This window comes from Loxodonta africana, chromosome 26, assembly GCF_030014295.1.
Source record: "Loxodonta africana isolate mLoxAfr1 chromosome 26, mLoxAfr1.hap2, whole genome shotgun sequence".
In the NCBI taxonomy this organism is placed as follows: Eukaryota; Metazoa; Chordata; class Mammalia; order Proboscidea; family Elephantidae; genus Loxodonta; species Loxodonta africana.
Genome location: NC_087367.1, coordinates 41702318 through 41726581, shown reverse-complemented (window position 1 = coordinate 41726581; position 24264 = coordinate 41702318). Strand labels below are relative to the sequence as shown.

General features: G+C 37.4%; 1 protein-coding gene across 5 annotated transcripts in view; it reads right to left on the bottom strand.

Moving 5' to 3' along the window:
• STAG1 (STAG1 cohesin complex component) overlaps positions 1-24264 on the bottom strand; it is a 519923-nt gene that overhangs the window by 340598 nt on the left and 155061 nt on the right. For all 5 annotated transcript variants that reach the window (XM_023538819.2, XM_064277281.1, XM_023538818.2 and 2 more), the window contains 2 exons: positions 12048-12157; positions 3000-3102 (listed from right to left, as the gene is read on the bottom strand). In XM_023538819.2, the coding sequence (XP_023394587.1) occupies positions 3000-3102; positions 12048-12076 (132 nt within the window). In that variant the 5' untranslated portion in view covers positions 12077-12157. The remainder of the gene's footprint in view (positions 1-2999; positions 3103-12047; positions 12158-24264) is intronic.

Sequence of the window (24264 nt, the reverse complement as noted above, 5' to 3'; positions counted from 1 at the left end):
ATTTATAGATTAAGTTTTCCGTCTTACATAGGTGTGGTTCATGGCGCCCCAAAACAATTACAATATCAAAGATCACTGATCATCGATCACCATAACAAATAAAAATGAAAAAGTGTAAAATATTGTGAGAATTACCAGAGCATGACATCAAGTGAGTAAATGCTGTTGGAAAAAAAGCACCAATAGATTTGCTCACCACAGGGTTGCCACAAACCTTCAATTTATAAAAAACACATATTTGCAAAGTGCAATATAGCGTAGCTCAATAAAATGAGGTACACTTGTGGTGAGAATGAGATGCCTCCTAAGAATTTAGAAATAAGAAAAACAATATTGCCTGTAATAGACAGTGCCTTATCCTATTTGTTTTCATTTGACTGTCTGAATGAATAAAAACAGAAGTTCATGAAGTCTGCTTAAAAGACATAAGAGAGCTAAACAGAATTTGTCAACCTAAGCTTGAAATTGTTGAGAATGGAGCCAGTAGACAGCAAATGCCCAAGCATTTTTCAGAACAGTTACCTGCGGCATGACTCAAATCTGATCACTCTAACAATTATACCTCTCAATATCAATTACTAGCTTGGCATTCTGGTATCCTTAAGAGAAAGTCTGGGAGTTAGGATAGGCCTTTAAATCCCAGCTTTGTCACTAATTTGTTGTGTTTCATAAAATTATCACTTTCAAATTTTGTTTTCTACAATGTAAACTGCATATAAAAACCAAACCAGGTGCTTTCCAGTTGATTTCAACTCATGGTGATCCCATGTGTGTCAGAGTAGAACTGTGCTCCATAGGGTTTGCAATGGCTGATTTTTCAGAAATAGATGACCAGGCCCTTCTTCCAAAGCACATCCTTTCAATTAGCAACTGAGCGCATTAACTATTTGCACCACCCAGTGACCCCAAACTGCATATAAGACCTATGTTATAGTATTGGTGTGAGGATTAAATGACAAAAAAGTGGCAGTCCAGTATAAAGTCCATAACAGATACTGAGGAAGTTATGTTGTCTCATTTCCAAGATCAAAAAATGAGCCTGAACGAGATAGTTTGAAGTAGATATCCATGTAAACTCAGATATATGAGTATGAATGCATGAAATGACATCTAACTAACACAAGTCTCTAGAATGTCACTATCATATCATAGTCAACATTTTTTCAATTCCATAAACACAGGCTGAGCATCTACTATTTATCTATTAGAGTGCACAGTAGTAATTTCACTAAAAATCAGATCATGTTTCCTACCACAAAAGAGCTAAGCATTTGGGTATGCTGACTCCTTTCCATCAAGGAAAGTACAATATCACAGGGATGCAGCTACAGATACACTAAAATTAAACAGGTCCTAAAAGAGTGATAAATTCTATTTAGGGGTTTAAAAATTAAAACAAGCTTTTCTTGAAAGAGACAGCACTTAATTTGACAGTTATAAGTGAAGAATTTAATTTGGGGGAGAACAAATTCAAGCCAAGCAATCATGTAGGTAGTTCACCCTCCTACCTTCAAGCAATATAGTCCTTTTTCCAGTTTTGCAGATACACCCCCATGTTACCCAGAGAAAGCAATGTAACCCCACTATGGTCCCAAAAAATCAGAGGGTTAGTAAGGGGATACAACAGTCTCCAGTTTCCAGATGCAGGACTCTTGCTCTTATCACAATTTGTTTTTGTAAGGAATAATGTACTACCAAATACTCTACAAAAGAAGAAGTATTATAAAACTGACTGTAACACGTCTTTTTCCCTCATCATTTTTTTTTTCTTTAAATAAAGGTGGAGGATAGAGCAAAATGGTAGAAGACTTCTTCCATCTTTTTTTTTTTTAAAGGTTGGTCTGGAAAAGTAAAGGGTATGGAGTTTCACTGAAGCTGATTAAAAATTCTTACACACAGATAAATACAGATAGAACAACAACAACATTTTTTTATAAAAAAGTCTTGTTGAGTAACTGTCGCTACAAAGGACATATATTCAATAATTGCTTAAACAACACTACAACCAATTACAACGAGTGGACCTTATATGAATCATGATTCAAACCAATAAACTGTATTTAAAAAATTATACTTATGAAATGACTGTAAACTTCAAAACTGGTTACTTGGTGATGTTCACAAATTATTGTCTTAAGGTTAGATAATGACACTGTGGTAATATTAAAAGAGAAAGAATGTCCTTAACTTTCAGAGATACATTCTGAAATAAATACAAACGGGAAGTTGTCTAGGCAGTTCTTCAAAATAACACTGGGAGGAAAAAAGGGAAGAGAGGGGTGGACATATGAAACAAACTGGCCATGACTTGGTAACTACTGAAGCTGGGTAACAGGTATATGGAGGGTTCATAGCAGTACTGTCGCTCCTAGTATCATGAAATTTTCCTTAAGAACTTTTGGAAAATAGGGGGAAAAAAAAAAACTTGCTAAAAACAAATAACATCATAAAAGTGAGTGCAGAATATAGACTTGTCCTTGACATATCAATACTACTATCCCTGAGACCATATGTAGCCTTACATTATGATTGATGGTTTCAGAATACATAAAGATATGCCTCAAAGTATGGGCTACCTAGAGTTCTTCTAAACTTCACATTCATGTATCATTGAGATTATATTCTCAGACTGGTTCCAAGCACCAAAATAACAGTACCGAAACGCACAACTAGAAGCTCATGAGATATCAGTTGCCTCTGAATAGCAGGGAAGTCATAACTAACTATACCTCGGTTCCATGTTAATCACCTTCTCTACGCATTCTCATGGACCACTATTTATCTGCAAGAGAAGTATGAAGAGCAAAAATGATACTAAAATCCATTTCCTTTTTCTGATCACTGCTAAGTCACTTTATGAAATACAAAGTTTTCAAGAGTCTCTAATGTGTTACTGAAATGAAAACTACTAACAGTACTAGAATTAATAAACAGCTCATATCAAGCCCATTTACTTGGTAAACCATTATAGGAACAAAGAAGACAAGCATAATACATACTGGAGGCCGGCCAGGACGACCCCTTTTTCTTTTTCCTTTGACCTCTGTTTCTTCAAGTTCGCTGCCAGCATCTGAATGGGCAGTAGTTTCATTAGTTGAGTCCCTAGAAAATGTTATTATATTATTTTAGTGAACAACTTAATTAATAAATACAATGCAGCTCTGTTCCACTACTTTGCTTACCTCCTGGTATACAGCTGATCAGAGTGGTTTATAGAGATCCTACTTTTAGACACAACTCTCAACAAATAAAAATGTTATCATCCTCCCTGCCTAATATCACATAATATTGAGCAAAATGTATCCTCCCCCAAAAAAGGAAAATAAAGAAGGGGAAATGACTATGAAAACTGCAGCTGCTGTACAAAATATGAAAGCAAAATACAACTACCAAAGACTAATTCTTTGGTAAAGAAGTACAAAAGGAAAACGTATAAAATTCTTCAGTTAAGAAGTATGGAAGTAAAAAGATAAAGGCTTAGAAGGAATCTTACCCATTTTATAAAATCATGAAAGGCAGTGGTATACTGGTATATGTTTAACAATTGGCTCTTCAAAAAATACGCATGTAAGTTTATTATAAATGTTACTTTATGCATAGCATATAATCTACAAATAATAATAAAATATACAATACTCTTTACTGTAAATTCAATATGGCCAATTAATTCTCACAAAATGATTTTGGTAACTTTGCCAAACTCTTATACCTGGAGTTAATCTATGTGTGCAACTAACAAATAGAGTTTCAACATGAAAAACAGTTGATATTTTTGTCCACTTTAATGAGAAGGATGAAACTGAAATGACAAAGATGTTTGTTGGAACTTCACTGATTAGTTAATGGTGTGAGCAACTTCTCTGCTTTATCGAATAATAGTTCTCAAATACTGGAAGAGTATTTCCTCAATTTTTTTGTCCTAAAAAAAATTTTTTTTGTGCTAGTCATACTATAATGGCTATAGGCCTGACACACCTTTTAAGTTTAATCTGCTTTATTAACATTTCCTTAAATCTACTGGCAATCAACAAAACAATACATCAAGCCCTGATCTCTGGCATTGGCTAATTTCCATGGTATAAATACTCCCAGCAAGTCAACATGAAGCTACCAAAGTGACATCAAGGAATGCAGAGCTGGGAGGCAATGGGCAAATATTTCTACGATACAGGAACAATCCAAACCAAAACCAAACCCAGTGCCGTCGAGTCAATTCCGACTCATAGTGACCCTATAGGACAGAGTAGAACTGCCCCATAGAGTTTCCAAGGAGCGCCTGGCAGATTTGAAATGCCGACCCTTTGGTTAGCAGCCATAACACTTAACCACTACGCCATCAGACACAATAGGTGTAGATAACCTTAAGCTCATAGATGGCGAGACTTTGTCTCCTGTGTTTTGGACATGTTAGCAGGGAAGACCAGTCCCTGGAGAAGGACATCACGCTTGGTAAAGCAGAGAATCAGTGGAAAAGAGGAAGACTCTCAATAAGATGGACTGACACAGTGGCTGCAACAATGGGCTCAAGCATAACACCGATTGTGAGGATGGTGTAGGACCCAACTTAACAGCACATAACAACAACAAAATGGCTGTTTAACCAGCTCACAAAATTCCTGAAAATTTAACAATTGGTTCTTGCAGGCCAGGAAAGGCTGGCTCCTGCACAGCACTGAAAAGGTACACATAGTATGAACAAAAACTTTTTCACTAAATTCTATACTACTAACTCTAATAAGATCTGCATAAAACTGCCAATAGCAGGAAGAAAAACCACAAACCTAATAGCAGGAAGAGCACACAGCAAACGGTAAACCCAGATTCCTATTATTTTATTTATGTTGTTGTTGTCACACTATTATTTTTAATCCCTCTTTGTGTTAATTCTTTAAAGCTCAATCCTTTAGTGTCTCTGCTACTCTTTCATTCTACATGGCAGTGGCAATCTTATCCACTTGATAGGTAACTTCTATGTAAATGACTTCAGTATCTCCTCAGATCTGACCCCATTCCAGACCTCTAATTCAAGATTTTAACTACATCCATGACATGCCTCCCTGAATACTACCACAAATTTGCCATATACCACATCTAAAATTATGTTCAGTCCTGACTTACTTCAAGCTCTCTGATCATGTCCATGCCATTAATTAACTGATTAGGTTAGTGCATGGTGTACTTTCAACTGTTATACCAATTTATTATTGTCATCATTAATCCTGTCTGCTACTCAAACTCATAGAATTCTATCAATCTTTCTCTTGTCCCTCTTGCTAACAAGTCCTCCTAAATCATCCTCAGTATAATTTTGTCCTTCATTCTTCCCATTATTATTACCATGATCACCACTAACTGAAATCCCCTCAACTTATCTCTGCTTTTACCATCTCTCCTGTCCAAGCCATTCTAGAGAGTACTGTCAGTAAAGTTCTTACATCATGTTATTCTCCTGCTTGCAAACCATCAAAGATAATCTGGGATTCAAAACTGTAAACAATACTGATCTAGCTAAGGCTCAGCATACCTTTCCATAAAGGGCCATACAGTAAATAATTTAGGCTTATGCGCCGTAAGGTCTCTGTAGCTATGACTCTGCTATTGTAGCATAAATGCAGCTGTAGGCATTATATAAATTAATGGGGGTAGATTTGTTCTAATAATACTTTATTTAAAAACCAGGTGTCTAAATCAAGAGCAACAGTGTATCCATCCCTGATCTAGATGATATTATTTGTCTCTAATAAAGAACAACAAATCATACTGCTTTATCCCCTCGATACATTCCCAATAAACTATGATTAGTTTATCACGTGTGACATTTGTATACATTATCTAGAAAAAATATACACAAAAACTTTCTAAGAAACATACTATTGTCCCAATTTCAAAGATGAGCAAATAAAAGCACTTAAAACTTGATAAGCACGCCGATAGTTACACAGCTATTAAGTGGCAGGAGTCCAGTTAGATCTTAAGGTTAATGTGAATTCCCTATACCAATATCAGGACACTGAAATGCAAATATGTTTTGTATTTCTCTTGTGTGAACAGTATATAGCATATATAGTGCACTTCTGATGCTTTTATAAGTCTCAATTTCAGAATATAATAAGTGACCCATTAATGAAACTAATTTGTGCCCGAGAAATATACTTTGCTGACAAAACAGAAAAGTACAATTAATTTCTAACTCTGCCAACTGCAGACAGCTTAAGAGATGACAGCTAGTGCCCATGAACAAGTGATACATGACCATTAGAGTATGTACGTGTGTTTATTAGAATAAATAATGCAAAACTTTGGGGGTTTTTTTAGAAATAGAAATCTCAATATAAAAATATAAGAGAAAGCTGTACTTCAGCTGCTCCAACTCTCAATCCCGTCTTTCTGCAGAATAAACAGAGTTAACAGTTTGATCAATACCCTGCCATAAATACCTATCTTTTTGCACAGATATCTAAATATAAATCAATAGCTATACTTAAATTTTTAAATAAATGGCTGTTTTCTATAAATGTTATTCCTGAATGGTACCCTAAAATATGTATGGAATTTATTTATCTAGCTACCCAACAATGAGCACGTAGTTTGCTTCTATTTTATACTATTGCAAACAGCTGAAATGACTATCCTTATACATGACTCTTAATTACACTTCAACAAGTATTTCTCTTGGACAACTGTGGAAATGTTGGGTCAAAAAGAAGGGGTATGCAAATTCAAACTCCAACCAAATGTTCTCCAAAAACTCTGAAAATGGCTAAATTCATATTTATAAGCCTAAACCAAAACCAAACCCACAGCTGTCAAGTCCATTCCAACTCTTGGCAACCCTATAGGATGGAATGGAACTACCCAGAGGGTTTCCAATGGTATAAATCTTTATGGAAGCAGACTGCCACATCTTTCTCTCACAGAGCCACTGAGGGGTTTGAACAGCTGACCCGTTTTGGTTAGCAGCTGAGTATTTTTAACCACTGTGCCACCAGGGCTCCTTTTATAAGACTACAGGACAAAAATTAAGACCATGGAAGAATCAGATCAAATCTTACAAAAATTATTTTGCCCCCTAAAATTCTCTAATTTCTGTCTCCCTTTCTCCATTTCCACTGCGTAACCACTTTAGGTCAAGTTCCAAACATCCCTGGAATGGGTACTGCAACATTCTTCACAGGTTTCTTTGCTTCTAGTGTTGACCTAAGCACAATACTGCACTCAGAGTTCTACTCTGCCTTCCCCCTCCCACCCCACGTTTCACCAACTCACGGACGGTGGTGACTAACAGTGTGACCTTATAGTCAGGCAGAGAAACAATGGAAATGGCCTATTAAATGGATTTCTGAATGGGGCATGGACCTACAGAAGTCACTATGGGAATGTGAAGGATGCATTAAAGCAGGACATGCCAAGAGCCATCAGAAGACACCCCCCCACCCCAAATACCTCTTCAGAAGTGGATATTAAATTGAGCTGGAAAGTTGATGCCCTATATGCTCACTTGAGGTGGCCACCTGGGTCCATGAGACAAATGGAAAGGGGGGAGGTAAGGCAATGTACTCAACACGAGTGGGGGACAGGGAGGATTCTCACTGGATAAATTCCTCTGATCTTCTGGTGCATCTGGGGAAAAGGGGATGGGAGAGGATGCTGCTATGACTATACAATTCTTCCTCACATCACCTCATATATATATTTTTTCTTTTTCCCCTATATCGCTTCAACTTTTTTTTTCCTACCTACGCGGTGGCCCTAGGACCAAGGATGCAACTCTGTGTTACTGAAGCAGCAATGATTCCTAAGCAAGAAACTATAACTATAAATGTGAGTGGACTAAGTGGGAGGCACTTGCCAAACTAGTATTGCTGCTGGCAATCTAGACTAGTACAGGTGCCAAACCTAAAGTCCCATTCAAAAGTAGAAATGTTTGTGTATAAATGGAGAGAAAGAAAAACAGTAGCTGAGGTAAAGGAATGACTACATGGGTTCTGCAATGAGGGAAATATTCATTCCTCAAAAAAGGCTTAGAGCTAGAGATGGTATCTTCTCTTAGCTCAATTATACCCAAAAAAACCCACTGCTGTCGAGTCAATTCCGACTCATAGCGACCCTATACCAGATGCCCGAAAAGGTGAAGCTAAGATCACTCTTGCTCTTGGAACCTGACAAGATTGAATGGAAGCCTGCAAGAGAGTGGCTTCATGCTGGGAAAACATTTTGGTCATATGATATGATGATGGGCTAGAGTAACTGGACTGTGACTAAAATAATAATACTGACATTAACGGAAAAATGTATTTGAATATTGAGTTAAAACTGTCTCAGGATGTAATCAAATAACTGTAGATAAAGGGGGAAAAGAAGTAAGCCTCCAAATGTTGAGCATATAAAAGGGATTATGATCAAAGACCAGGGGGTGGCCTGTGAGGTTTACATTAAATTTCCCTAAATAATTTGGTCTTTGTCCTTGAGTCCTGAGAGATAACTAAACCCTAGAAATTTCCTGAGTAACTGAGGTACCTTTCTTATCTGTGAGGGTTCCAGGCTACACCTTAGAGTTTATTAAGGAAGTAACTAAGGCGGGGGCTAGCAAAGCCAGAAAGACCAGCTGACTTTGGGCAAGGTCAATCACAATTACATAATAAGACCCCAGACATGTTCCTGGTTGGTGAAAGATATCTGCACTCAGGAGGGTAACACAACCTCTTTGCAAAGTCTCCAAAGCCTCAACCTATGCATCTCTTCTTTATGCTGATTCTGACTTGTATCCTTCATAAAAAAAAAAAAAAATCCTCACAGTAAAGCTATAATCATAAGTACAGCACTTTCCATGAGTTCTGTGAGTTATTCTAGAGAATCATTGAACCTGAGGGAGTAGTGGGAGCCAGGTCAGAAGCAAATGGGCTGGGGACCACTGAGCTCGTGGCTAGTATCCTAAAGTAGAAGGAACTACCAAATTTGTAGCCCAAAGGTCAGTAGTTAGGGGAGCCCTGGGGACTCCGGTGCTTGTCGCTGGTGCCCGAAGGGCTGCGTCATTTAACTTGTGAGTTTTGACCTAGCTCTTGGAGGTGGGGATTACAGAAGTGCTACACATGCAGCTGGTGTCAGAAGAAGCAGATCTGATTGATCTACACACAAGTCTTATACCACTCTCCGACCCCAACCTTGATTCTAAAAAAAGAGAAAATTTGCTTTATTTCATTCCCATAAACATACCACGCTTCCTCCTTCCTCAGGGTCTGTCTACATACCACCGTTCCATTTTGGAACTAATATTCTGTTCCCTTCCTTTTCCTTCAACCCTTCCCCCCAATTTAGACCTTAGCTCGACTGTCCTTCTCAGAAAAGTAGATTAAATCAAAGCACATGTTAAAATTCTCTTAATGCCCTCTACTTTTCCTTCATAACCCCAAAGACAGTTTAGAATTATATACTTGTGCAAATATTTGACTAATGTCTAAAGGTTCATGGCAAAAAAAGACTGAGTCTAATCTATACGTTATTTTCCCACAGAACCTAGCACACTTCCTGGTACATGAATTCGTATTAAGTGATAACATTCTGACAACGCTTAACGGGAAACAGTACTCATATGACAAATTCATCAGTGATTGTATGGAAGTCAAGAAATAAAGTCATTTATTAGATTGATCTTTCTAATGTCTACATTAGAAAAATGATTATTAAGTTGAACATCAACAATCTCTGAATCACAACTTTTGTTTCTGAGAAGACCTTGGAGGTCAATTTCTAACATATTATCCTCATTTTAGAGATGATGGAATCTGAGGTTTACAAATAACTAAGAGACATATCATGTTTCCTTTCCTCTACGATGAAGACAGATTGCTGGACGGATAATTAAGCAAGATAATAGATGTAAATGCATCTGGAACCCAGAAAATTGTATGTTTTCAATAAATGCATGTTAGATCTCAACTTGATGACAGTGCCATCTCTAGCTGATAGATGTAAGTGAAAGCTCGTTTACCCAACTCCCAGATCACCACTATGCAGTACCTGTAGTCATATTATAGGTTTATGTTTCTCTGAAAAATATTCAGTTACTTGCAAAGCATAATACAGTCATGCATTGCTTAATGCCCACAATGAGTTCTGTGAAACAGGATGTTATGTGTTTCGTATGCTGTGCAAACACCATATTATATAAAGGCAGTCCCAGGGTTACAAATATCCGACTTATAGACAACTCATACTTAACAACAGACTGCCATAAGGCTATTATATCAAAAATTTGAGCTAAGTAACTTATGGTGGTTCGTAATAATGAATGCACACATTACTCTGTGACAATCATGAAAACACGGCACGGTTTGGAAGTGTTTCTTAAGTGTTAACGTCCACTACGTCCTGTTCTCCGATTGGGATTTCTGAACTCTATTATAACCTTATGGGATCTGAGACATACATGCAGTAGGATGTTGCCCAATTGGACGTTATGTGGTACAGGACTATATAATGATTAATATCATGTCAAATCAACGTTTTTTATTTAAATACAATCTCTATTTAGCTACAACCTGTTTCATATTTCCTCAAGTAGTTATTTATTGAGGGCCTACGATGCAGCAGTGTGATAGGAGCTAGACATATAAAAATAAGGCACAAAGATGCAGTTTAGGTGGTGGGTCAGAAACAATAATCGAGGGTTATAAAACAATATATTAAGTATGGTGCTAGAGAAAAGCACAACACAAAGGTATTATAGGAGCACAGGAGGCACCTATCCCAACTTTAAGGGGTTAACAGAGGCATCATACCTCAGCTAAAACAGAAGGATTACTGAGTTAGCCAGGTAAGGGTAGAAGTGTACAGGCACTAAAGGCAGGATAAAGATAAACAACAACAACAAAAAAGGTACAAATAAAAGAAAGAAAATAGTATGTGGTGATCTCCAAGCATGGTGTTATAGTCAAATTAGAAATGAGTAAAGGGGCTTGAGGTAAGTAGGTAGGAAGGGCTTCAATTTTATCTTCTACATTTGGTAAAGGAAGGTTAAGTGCTGATGGCTTCTCAAGCAGGGAAGGGATCTGGACACCTCTGGGTCTTAGAGCTCTGATGGAAAAGCAGGACAGGAGACCAATTAGAAGGGGTACTACAGTAGAAACTGTTGAATTGGCCTGTGTTTTGCCGAGTATATTCTCAACAACGAAAAAAAAAAAATTAAAATCCACAGTAATGAAGTGGAATGCAGATTCCTCTTATGTATTCAACTAAAATATTAACAGTTCTTACAACGGGCTTAGAGGCTCATTCTGCGTCAGTCACACCTTACTACCTGAAGGTCTGGTCACTTTCCTTACATCTAAATCACTGTTACCAGAGTGAGTCAACGGATGCAGACTTCTGATCTGCGTGACGAAAGCTATGAGAAGAAGCATCTACTACGTGATTACAGTAATCACATTTCCTCAAAACAAGACTCAGCTCTGAAGTTGTTCTACAAACCCAACAAATCCAACGAGATGCCACCAGAAATGCCAACAGTTATGAACCTTGAATTACCTCTGGCAACCAGAACGCCTCAACGATCTCAATCTCTGGGACCAGAAAGAATCTTAATGAAGGTTCTGGGGGAGAGGGGTAGAGGAAGAGCATGATATAGGACAGGCATCAACAAACTTGTTCTGTAAAGAGCCAGACAGTAAATATTTTAGGCTTTGCAGGTAATACAGTCTCGGTCACAACTACTCAACTCCACTGTTACAGCCCAAAGCCAGCCAGAAACAATACGAATGAAATAAAACTTCATTTACGAAACAGGCAGCATGCTGACCTCTAATATAGGCATTAACACTTTATTTGCTGGATATACGAGAACATATTGATATTCCAATAGCTAGGGCTAAAAATTTTTTTTTTAGGGCTAAGAATGGTTACAGTAACAATATACACTAATACTTCTTAGATTTTAAACATATTATACTAATATCCAAGGACGTTTTTGACATGTCTCATCTAAGAGAGCAATTTTCATAAAGAAGTAAGTTACATGTATTTTTTTTAAATAAGAAGACTACAATACTTACTGTAACACTGGTAACTCTGAAGTAATCATTTCTGGAGAGGTCTATCCACAAGGGAGCCAAAGAATGAAGTGTGTACAACTCAAAACTTTTAAAACAACCTCAAAGGCAATCTGTTGATGGGAAAAAAGGAAATTATTTAAAAATAAAACGAATATACCAGAATATATAGAGTGTAATTTGTACTTTTCACTACCATAAAATTAGCCACCTAGCAATTTGCAATTCTCCATTCGATTTGAAACCACAACCTTTTCTAAGATCTGCTCCAAGATTTCCAATACATGTTAAAACAAACATGTGATTATTAAATTAAAAAAATTATCTACATATACCTAAGTCATAGTGCACATGAAGAATACTTAAGCACACTTCAGGAAACACTGTCTATATTAAACAATACTTATATTACTATAAAATGTTAGAATACACTTTCCACCACAGCCTTATTTCCCTTCATTATCTCACTGTTGTGAAGTTAATTATATGCCTTGTCTATATTTATACCTGAACGTTACTTAATAAGAACACATCTTTATGCTCAAGGAGTTCAACCTATTAGAGAAGACAAACATATTAAAAATCTACCGGAAGTAACGTATCAAATAAGTCTGGAAGGGTATACATTAAACTATCAATAATGGTTAACCTCTCTACAACGGTTGAGATTGGGAAAGCAATATAAGGAAACACCACAAAATATGGAAAAGAAAACATATATAAAGATACATAAGTAATACGAGCACTATGTAAAAGGATTAAAAAAATTAAAAGCCCCTAAGCATCCACATGCATGTGTGTCTATGTATGTACAGTCATAAATATGAGTGTACACATGGGTTAATGTATATACTATCTTACTTATCTAGTGCTGCTATAACAGAAATACCACAAGTCGATGGCTCTAACAAACAGAAATTTATTCTCTCACAGTCTAGGAGGCTAAAAGTCTGAACTCAAGAGTGTCAGCTCCAGGGGAAGACTTTCTTTGTCGGTTCTGGGGCAAGGTTCTTGTCATCAATCTTTCCTTGGGCCTAGGAGTTTCTCAGCACAGAGGCCCCATGTTCTAAGGATGTACTCCGCTCCCTGTTCTTCCTTCTTGGTGGTAGGAGATCCCTCACCTCCCTGCTCGCTTTCTCTCTTCTATATCTCCAAAGAGATTAACTGAAGATACAACCTAATCCTGTAGATTTTGTCCTGACTCATTAACATTACTGCTTCTAATCCTGCCTCATTAACATTCTAGAGATTAGGATTTACAACATGGGGAATAATCACATCAGATCACAAAATGAAGAGCAACCACACAACACTGGGAATCATGGCCTAGTCAAGTTGACATATTTCAATCCATAACACATATGTATATAAAAAAAATTTTTTTTTTTTTATGTGCAGAGAAGCAGTGACACACCATTAAAAACAAGCACACCTAGTGCCCAGATCTTGGTTTCTAAATACAGTTCTACAACAAAAGGAATCAGGATTCAAGGGAGAAAAGACTCATTGTAGAGCTGGGGCAAGGAAAATACAAGGTGAGCCTGGAGCATCTTATACCACAGGCAAGCAAGAACATGCTCACAAAAAAAAAAAAAAAAAAAGGATGGAAGCATGATAAAGGGAGGCATGAGTCAACTGAAAGAACCCCCAAGGGACAAAGCTGGAACAACTGGAACACCAAAATAAATAATACAATACAGGATTATAACCTGAAGTATAAAATAAATACACATGAATCCATATGGATAAAAGTAAATAAATGAGAAGAGTCGAACCTTCCTTTAAAAAAAAAAAACGATTAAATATACACAAATGCCCTCACTCCAGGAGGTGGAGCTTAATCACATACACACACCCCCAGTTTTGAGAATGGGCTCCACTTAATGGTTGGCTTCCAAAACAAGAGAGTAAAGAAAAGGAATAGTAACTTTACATTGGAGAGACCTACTTGAACCAAGAAGGTTAATATGACCACTGATGCCATGTGGCTACCTTGTGACCCCCTTGTCACAGTTACCTAGTGCTCCTATAACAGAAATACCAAAAGCCGGTGTCATTAAAAAACAAAAATTTATTTTCTCACAGCTTAGGAGGATAGAAGTTCAAATTCAGGGTGGTGACTCCAGAAGAAGGCTTTCTCTGTTGGCTCCAGCAGGTCTTTTGTCTCTTTTTGGCCTCCGTTTCTTTGTTCCTTGGAGATCTCAAGTGACATGGTCTCTATCATTCCCCATCTATTCTTGCTCAATCTGCTCTTTTTATATCTCAGAAGAAACTGATTTAAAACACAGCCTATACTAATATTGCCTCATTAATATAACAGAGATTAATACACCAAAATCCCACATTACCAAGTGGGATTATAACCACAGGTATAGCGTTAAGATTTATAACATATATTTAAGGGGACACAATTAAATCCATAACACCCCTAATATGCTGTGATGAGAAGGGTACTTCAACTCTATGATATTCTTCCCCAAAACCCATAACCTCAGTCTAATCATAACAAAACCATCAGAAAAACACAGATGGAGGGACAATCTACAAGATACCTGGGTATTATGCCTCAAAGCTGTCAAGGTCATGAAAAACAAGAAAAGAAGGTAAAATTACCACAGACCAGAGGAGAATGAGGAGACAGGACAAGTGAATGTAATGTGGTAACCTGAAGAGAAGTCACTGGCAGAAAAACTGATAAAATCCAAATAAAGTCTGGACTTCAGTTAGCAGTAATGTCAGTTTTTAAGTTCTAATAAATGAGAACGGTAATATAAGATGTTAACAATGTGGGAAACGGGATGAAGTGCGTACGGACACACACTCTGCTATCTTTACAACTTCTCTGTATATTTAAAATTAATTCAAAATAAAAAGTTTACTATAAGAAGATGACCTTCTAAGCTATTAGACAAAGTGATTACTTTAAAAAATACTAGGATAAGTGGATGCCCATTTGTTGATAGAGAGAGCATGTGCCAAAGGCCCGTTACTCTTAATCCAAATACCTAGAATTATCGCAGATTTAAAATGAAACAAGGAATCATTTGTGTCTTTTTTTAAAAAATGACTTTTTATAATATTGTCACTGATATTGTTAGGTACCGTCAAGTCAGTACCGGCTCATCAAAACCCTGTATATACAACAGAACAAAACACTGCTCGGTCCTGTGCCATCCTCATGATCGTTGCTATGCTGAGCGCATTGTTGCAGCCACTGTTCCATCTCCTTGAGGGTCTTCCTCTTTTTCACTGACCCTCTACTGTACCAAGCATGATGTCCTTCTCCAGGGACTGGTGCCTCCTGATAACATGTTCAAAGTATGTGAGACTAAGTCTCGTCATCCTTGCTTCTAACGAGCCTTCTGGCAGTACTTCTTTCAAGAAAAGATTTGTTCATTCTTTTGGCAGTCCATGGTATATTCAACATTCTTCGCCAACACCAAAATTCAAAGGCATCATTTCTTCTTCAGTCTTCCTTATTCATTGTCCAGCTTTCTCATGCATATGAGGCAACTGAAAAACCATGGCTTCGGTCAGGCGCACCTTAATCCTTAAAGTGACAGCGTTACTTTTTAACTCTTTAAAGAGATCTTTTGCAGCAGATTTGCCAGATGCAATGTGTCTTTTGATTTTGTGACTGCTGCTTCCATGGACAATGACTGTGAATCCAAGTAAAATGAAATCCTTGACAACTTCAATATTTTTCTCCATTTATCATGATGTTGCTTATTGATCCAGCTGTGAGGATTTTTGCTTTCTCTATGTTTGATCTTCATCAGTAAATGCTTCAAGTCCTCTTCACTTTTGCAAGCAAGGCTGTGTTATCTGCATATTGCAGGTTGTTAATGAGTCTTCCTCCAATCCTAATCCCACATTCTTTTTCATACAGCAGAGCTTCTCATGTTATTTGCTCAGCATACAGACTGAGTAAGTATGGTGAAAGGATACAAACCTGAGGCACACTTTTCCTGAGTTTAAACCATGCAGTACCTCCTTGCTGTGTTCGGATGACTGCCTCTTGGTGTAAGTACAGGTTCCTCATAAGCACAAGTAAGTGTTCTGGAATTCTCATTCTTTGCGCTGTTCCACACAGTTGAATGCCTCTGCATAGTCAATAAAACACAGGTAAACATCTTTCTGGTATTATCTGCTTCCAGCCACGATCCATCTGACATCAGCAATCATATCCCATGTTCCATGTCCTCTTCCGAATGTGGCTTGAAATTCTGGCAGTTCCTTGTAGATGTATTGCTGCCACCAACTTTGAAAGATCTTCAAGAAAATTTTACTTGTGTGTGAAAATTTCCGCATTTGGTTGGATCACCTTCCTTTGGAATGGGTAAAATATGTGTCTCTTCCAGTCGGTAGGTGAGGTAGCTGTCTTCCAAATTTCTTGGCACAGACGAGTGAGCACTCCAGTGCTGCATCCATTTGTTGAAACATCTCAACTGGTATTCCGTCAGTTCCTGGAGACTTGTTTTTCACCAATGCCTTCAGCACAGCTTGGACCTCTTCCTACAGTACCATTAGTTCTTGAACATATGCTACCTCTTGAAATGTTTGAATGTTGACCGGTTCTTTCTGGTACAGTGACTGTGTATTCCTTTCATCTGCTTTTGATGCTTCCTATGTTTAGTAATTTTCTCTGTAGAATCCTGCAATATTGCAACACGTGGCTTCAATTTTTTCTTCAGTTCTTTCAGCTTGAGAAATGCCAAGCATGTCCTTCCTTTTTGGTTTTCCATCTCCAGGTCTTTGCACATTTCATTCTAATACTTTACTTTGTCTTCCTCAGCCGCCCTTTGAAATCTTCTGCCTAGCTCTTCTACTTCATCATTTCTTCCTTTCGTTTTAGCTACTCCACGTTAAGACGCAAGTTTCAGAGTCTCTTCTGAAATCCATTTTGGTCTTTTCCTTCTTTCCCATCTTTTTTAATAACCTCTTGCCTTCTTCATGTATGATGTCCTTGATGCCATTCCACAACTCATCTCATCTTCGTTCATTAGTGTTCAATGTATCAAATCTATTCTTGAGATGGTCTCTAAATTCAGGTGGGATATACTCAAGGTCCTACTTTGGTTCTAGTGGATTTGTTCTCATTTTCTTCAACTTGAACTTGCAATATTACCAACTGATGGTCTGCTCCACAGTTGGTCCCTGGCCTTGTTCTGATTGAGGATATTGAGCTTTGCCAACATCTTTTTCCACAGATTAGTCAATTTGATTCCTATGTATTCCATCTGGCAACATCCACATGTATAGCTGCCATTTCTGTTGTTGAAAAAAGGTATATGCAATGAGGAAGTTTCTGGTCTTGCAAAACTCTATCATGCGACCTCCGGCATTGTTTCTATCACCAAGGCCATATTTTCCAACTACCAAATCTTATTTGTTTCCAACCTTCGCATTCCAATCACCAGTAATGATCCACGCATTTTGATTGCACGTTTGATCAATTTCAGACCGCAGAAGTTGGTAAAAACCTTCAATTTCTTCATCTTTGGCTTTAGTGGTGGATGCGCAAGTTTGAATAATAGTCGTATTAGCTGGTCTTCCTCGTGAGCATATGGATATTCTGTCACTGACAATGTTGTACTTCAGGATAGTTCTTGAAATGTGTTTTTTGACGATGAACACGACACCACTCCTCTTCAATCTGTCATTCCCAGCACAGTAGACCATATGATTGTCTGATTCAAAATGGCCAATGCCAGTCCATTTCAGTTCACTAATGCTTAGGATATCAATGTTTACGTGTCCCATTTCATTTCTGACAACTTCTGATTTTCCTAGATTCATACTCTGTACATTCCACATTCCCATTATTAATGGGGAAATTCTGGTGACATAGTGGTTAAGAGCTACAGCTGCTAACCAAAAGGTCGGTGGTTCAAATCCACCAGGTGCTCCTTGGAAACCCTATGGGGCAGTTCTACTCTACTCTGAGTCAGAATCTACTAGATGGCAACAGGTTTGGGTTTTTTGGTTTGATTACTAATGGATGTTTACAGCTGTTTCTTCTCATTTTGAGTTGTGCCATATCAGCAAATTAAGGTCCTGAAAGCTTGACTCCATCTACATCATTAAGGGTGACTCAACTTTGAGGAGGCAGCTCCTACCCGGTTGTCTTCTGACAGCCTTCCAACCTGAAGGGTTCACCTTCCGGCACTATATCAGACAATGTTCCCTGCTATTCATAAGGTTTTCACTGGCTAATTTCTTTCAGAAGTAGACCACCAGGTCCTGCTTACTCATCTGTCTTAGTCTGGAAGCTCAGCTGAAACCTTGTCCACCAAGGGTGGCCCTGCTGGTATTATTTGCTGTTATTGCATGTTGTTTATAATCTTAGCATGGTAAAATCTTTCTAAAAATAACATAAAATTAAGGAATCTTAATGGAAAAAACTGATAATTTTTAGTACATAAAAATTCTCGTTCTAAAAATGTGATTGGCAATACAGCCTAGGGTAAGGTAAAATCAGAGACCAAAAGGTCACATGATACAGTTAAAGTAAGAAATGATCAATGTCTAAAGTAGGTCATAACTACAGAAATAACTGCTTAAAAAAGCATTAACAATTTGATGACCATTTGAGATAAGTGCTCACGGAGGAGTCAAAAACAACCGCCAAGTACTAGGACTTGATGGAAAATGCCACCATACATCAAATTTGAAACTATGGGAAAAAGCAACTCGGGGATAAGAAAGAGAGAATAGAAATGACTTGGTATAGGGCTCTCTGTGTAGGAAATACCTGTGGAAAATCAATGTGAAGATACATGGCAAGAAATTGGATGCTGGGTTTGAGAATCAGAAAAGAAATATAAGCTAGGGATAAGGATTGGTATTTTATTAATTTCTGAGTGGCATACCTGATAAACGTTCATTGTAAATAAACTCAAATAATATGAGTTCCACATACCATGTAAAAAGCAGGAAGAGTGCTACTCCTACACACCAATACAAAGCCAAAAAATAAAAGCATAACTTTTCTTGAAAAATTAAGAGGGCTGAAGGCCACAGGGCAACAGCAAACCTGAAATAAAGAAAACAAAGGCACTTCGAAATGGGTCAGAAGGGCGAAGGAAGATGGAGCTGTCCTAGAAGTGAATTAAGAAGAACTGGGTTAAGCTTTTACCATGAAAAGACAGAAAATCCACAAACACAAAGGGATTTTCCACCCACTCCCAGGCCTTTCTTCATGAACTTTAACTGGTCACTGATAAGAAAGATTGGGGAAGGGCAGGAGACAGAAAAAGGCTTTGTTACATGGTGCAGGACCGGAGAAGATGAGCAACTGCCTTTGTGGCAAAAGCATAAGCTCTGCTCAAGATACTTCTGCTTTACAGACAAAAAGTCTTAAAACAGGCAGCTAACTGTCACCCCCAGAGCATAGATGAAAACCTACTGTAAAAAATGAAATGGGGAAAAAACCTTCTACCCTGAGAGAGAGACATGAAATCACTGGAGGCTCAGATAATCAGATATCTTCCACATGGGAAAGGAAAAGATCTCTAAGAAAATCCTTTCAACAAGATCCAGGGGACAGAAGGCCAGTGAAGACTGAGGCTGAATCATGACAGCAGAGAATCTTCCTGTCATCACCGTCAAAAGGGCAAACACAAAGAAACCAGAATCAGCAGACTATCACCGGGGAAGGGATAACAACATTGAGAGACCCTCTCCGAGGTGTAGGTGAAAAGAGAAGGCCTAAGGTTACACTAGAGAAGACATTGAAAAAAAATACATATTTTTCCAGCAAACTGACCCCAGTGTATGTAAAAGTAACACTAAACGACTTTGAAGACAATGGTACATGGAAGCATTTAACCCTACCAAAGTAAAACAGACACCCAGGTTAAATCCTATTTATAGGCTAAATTCTAAAAACTATAAGCAAAGCAGAAAAAGAGGTATATCTATTTCCAATCATAAATCATTTACCATAATTTCTGCTGTCCAACTTACAATGTCCAGCTTTTATACAAAAATGAAGAAGCAGGCAACTATGTGTAGTATATGCCCTTAAAAGATTACTAGACACTGGCTGGGAAGCGCTTTAAAAAGAACATTTGAAGAAATAATAGCCAATCCTCCTGCCAAATGTTTTGAAAGGCATGAACCTACACACAAGCAAGAAGCTCAACAAACTCCAAGTGGGGTAAACTCAAAGAGATTTACTGAAACACTTGATTATCAAACTGTCAAAACACAAATAGAAAATACTGAAAAGAGCAAGAACTGATTCATCATATATAAAGATTTGTCAAAAAAGATTAGCAGTTAATTTCTCTGCAGAAACCACAGAAGGCAAAGACAGTGGATTGACATATCTAAGTGCTGAAAGGAAAAAAACAAAACTGTAAACCAAGAGCATTATCTAGCAAAACTATCCTTGACGAAAAAAATGAGATATAAGACACTACCAAACAAACAAGAGCTGATGGAGTTAGTCACTAGTAGACCTGCCCTATAAAAACTACTCAAGGGTGTCCTTCAGGCTGAAATGAAAGGGCACTAGACATTAACTCAAAGCTATACAAAGGTAAATATTATTGTATTTTTTATTTGTAACGCCTCTTTTTGTTTCCTATATGATTTAAAAGACAAATACACAAAGCAATAAATATAAATCTATGTTAATGGGCACACAAGGTATAAAGATGTAATCTCTAATGATAACATAACGGGGGAGAGGACAGAGCTGTATAGGAATAGGGTTTTATATGCCATTGAAGCTAAGCTGGTATCAATTCAAACTAGATCATTAATTAATTGTTATCCCTAATGTACACTAAGAAAATAACTACACAATACAAAGAAAAACAAACAAGGAAAAAATCAAAACAGCACACTAGAAAAAAATCAAACACAAAAGAAGGTAGTACTGGAAGAAGTGAGAAACAAAAGACATAGATATACTAAATACATGTACACATATAAACACACCCACACACATATATCAAAATGGTAGAAGTCCTTCCTTATCAGTAGCCACTTTAAATGTAAATAGTTTAAACTAACTGCCATCAAGTCAGTTCCAAATCATGGCGACCGCATGTGTTGCAGAGTAGAACTGCACTTCACAACATTTCGGAAGCAAACTGCCAGGTCTTTCTTGTGATGCACCTCTGAATGGGACTGAACTGTCAACTTTTCAGGTAGTAGTCCAGGGAATAACCACTTGTGCCACCAAAGGGCATCAAATGGTTTAAATGTACAAAGCAAAACACAGAGTGTGGTGGAAGGATAAAAAAACATGATCCAACAATATGCTATCTACAAAAGGTTCACTGTAAGATCCAAAGACACAAATACATTCAAAGTGAAAGGATGGAAAAAGATATCCCAAGCAAATAAATACTACCAAGAGAGAGCTAGGGTGGCTCTATTAATCAGGAAAATTATTACAAGAAACAGAAAAGGACATTATATATTGATAAAAGAGTCAATTCATAAAGGAGATATAACAATTATAAACACATGTGCATCAAACAACAGACGAGCAAAACTTATGAAGCAACAATTCATAGAATTTAAAGGAGAACAGACAGTTCTACAGTCATAGTTGGAGACTTCAATACCCCCAATTTTCAGTAATGATTAGAATATCTATGCACAAGATCAACAAGGGAATAGAGGACTTGGATAAAATATAAACCAACCAGACAAAACAGGCATACAAAGAACACTCTACCCAACAAGAGCAGAATATACAATGTTCTCAAGTAGAAAGCGAACATTACCCAGGATAGACCATACATGAGCCATGAAACAAGTTTCAATAAATCTGAAAAACTGAAATCATACAAAGTACCTTCTCCAACCATAACAGAATGAAACTAGAAATCAATAAAAGGAAAAATTTCAAAATTCTCAAAAATGTGAAAATTAAACAATCAATTAGAAAGAGTATCACAAAGAAAATATGTAAACTTGCTGCTGTAGAGTTGATTCGCACTTATGGCAACCCTACAGGACAGAGGAGAACTGCCCCATAGGGTTTCCAAAGAGCGGCTGGAGGATCTGAACTGCTGGCCTTTCGTTCAGCAGCTAAGCTCTTAGCCACTGCACCACCAGGGCTCCAGAAAATACTTGAGACAGATAGAAATGAAAATACAACATAAAAAAACTTATGAAATGGAGCAAAAGCCATGGTGTGAGGGAAGTTTATTCTGTAAATGCCTACATTAAAAAATAAGAAAGTATTCAATACAATAACCTAACTTTACCTTTGGGAACAATAAGTGAAGAGCAAACAAAAACCATGGCTGGCAAAAAGAAGACAATAATAAAGACTAAACGAGTAATAAACAAAATAGAGTAGAAAAACAAAAGAGAGAATAACACCAGAAGTTGGTTCTTTGAAAAGATCAATAAAACTAACATTTAAATAAACTATGAAAAAAAGGGCAAAGACAACAATAGCTAAAATCATAAATGAAAGATAACTACTGATCTTACAAAAATGAAAAGAATTGCAAAAGAATACGTGAAAAACTGTGAGACAACAAATAAAACAAACTAGATAAAATGGAAAAATTCCTTGAAGCACACCAATTACCAAAACTAAGAAAAAAGAGAGAATCTGAACAGATCTATAACAAATAGAGATTGAATCGGTAATTGAAACACCCCAGCAAAATAAACTCCAAAACCAGATGGCTTCACTGGTAAAATCTACCAAACATTTAAAGAAGAATTAACAATAGTACTTTCAAACTCTTCCAAGTAATAGAAAAGGAGAAAACACTTCCTAGCTCATTCTACGAGTCCAGTATTACCCTAATACCAAAGAGAAGGACATCACAAATAAAGAAAACTACAGACCAATATCCTCTATGACTACAGATGCAAAAATCTCAACAAAAATACTAGTGCAACAACATATTAAAGGAATTACATAACATGACCAAATGCAATTTATCTCAGGAACGCAAGCGTGGTTCAACACGAGAAAATCAAACAATGTAATACACCACATTAACAGAACGAAGGAAAATAACTACATGATCATTTCAATTGATACCAAAAAAGCATTTTCAAAATTCAACATTCTTTAATGAAAAAACACTCAAAAATCAGAATAAAAGGAAACTTCCTCAACATAATAAAAGGCATTTATGAAAAACCCACAACAAACACTATCATTCAGGTCGTGTGCCAACTTGTCATTCAGGTCATGTGCCAGCTTGGCTGGGCCATGAATCTCTGAGGTTTGGCAGTTATGATTTAGTTTGGCAGCCATATAATGATGTGATCACCTCCATAATGAGATATGATATAATGTGGTCATCCCCATGAGGGGATCTGCTGTGTGCAGCCAATCAGTGGAAAGGACGCTTCTTTGAAGGTGTGGCCTGCATCCAGTATAGGTGACTTCCTGGCAAAGCTCATGCACTTTTGCTTGCTCTGGATCAAGCAGCTGACTCCTGTTCATCTGGCCTCTGGTTCTTGGGACTGGAGCTAGCAGCTTACCTGCTGACTTGTGTGCTGATCTTGTGATTCATCAGTCTTCACAGCCTGTGAGCAAGAGCCCTGCTGTCTAAACTGTTGATCTTGGGTTCAACAGTGCCCATGGCTACACCAATCAGAAGCCTCCAGACTGAACTACAGACTTGAGACATTCCAGCCTCTACAACTGCCAGAGCCATTTCCTTGATATTAACCTCTCTGTATGTATGTTGATACACTTTACAGGTTTTGCTTCTCTAGAGAACCCAGCCTAAGACAAGCATAACACTCAATGATAAAAGACTATAAGTTTTCCCCTCAAAATAAGCAACAAGGATGCCATCTTTCGCCACTTCTATTCAACACTGCACTAAAAACTCTAGTCAAAGCAACTAAGCAAAACAAAGAAAGGAATAAAAGAAATCCAAGTCGGAAAGAAAGAAATCTTAAAGAATCCAGGAGAAATAGGCACGTGCGCGCGTGCGCACGCACGTGCATGCTGATAAACAAATTCAGCAAAGTTGCATGATACAAGATGTGCTTCTATACACCAACAACGAATAATCCAAAAGGGAAATTAAGAGAACAACTCTATTTACAATATTATCTAAAACAATAAAATAGGAATAAAACTAAATGAGGAGGTGAAAGGCTTGTAAACTCAAAATTTTAAAATGTTACTGGAAGAAATTAAAAAAGACTTAATAAATAGAACAATATTTCATGTTCATGAATTGGAAAACTTAATATTGTAAAAAGGCCCATA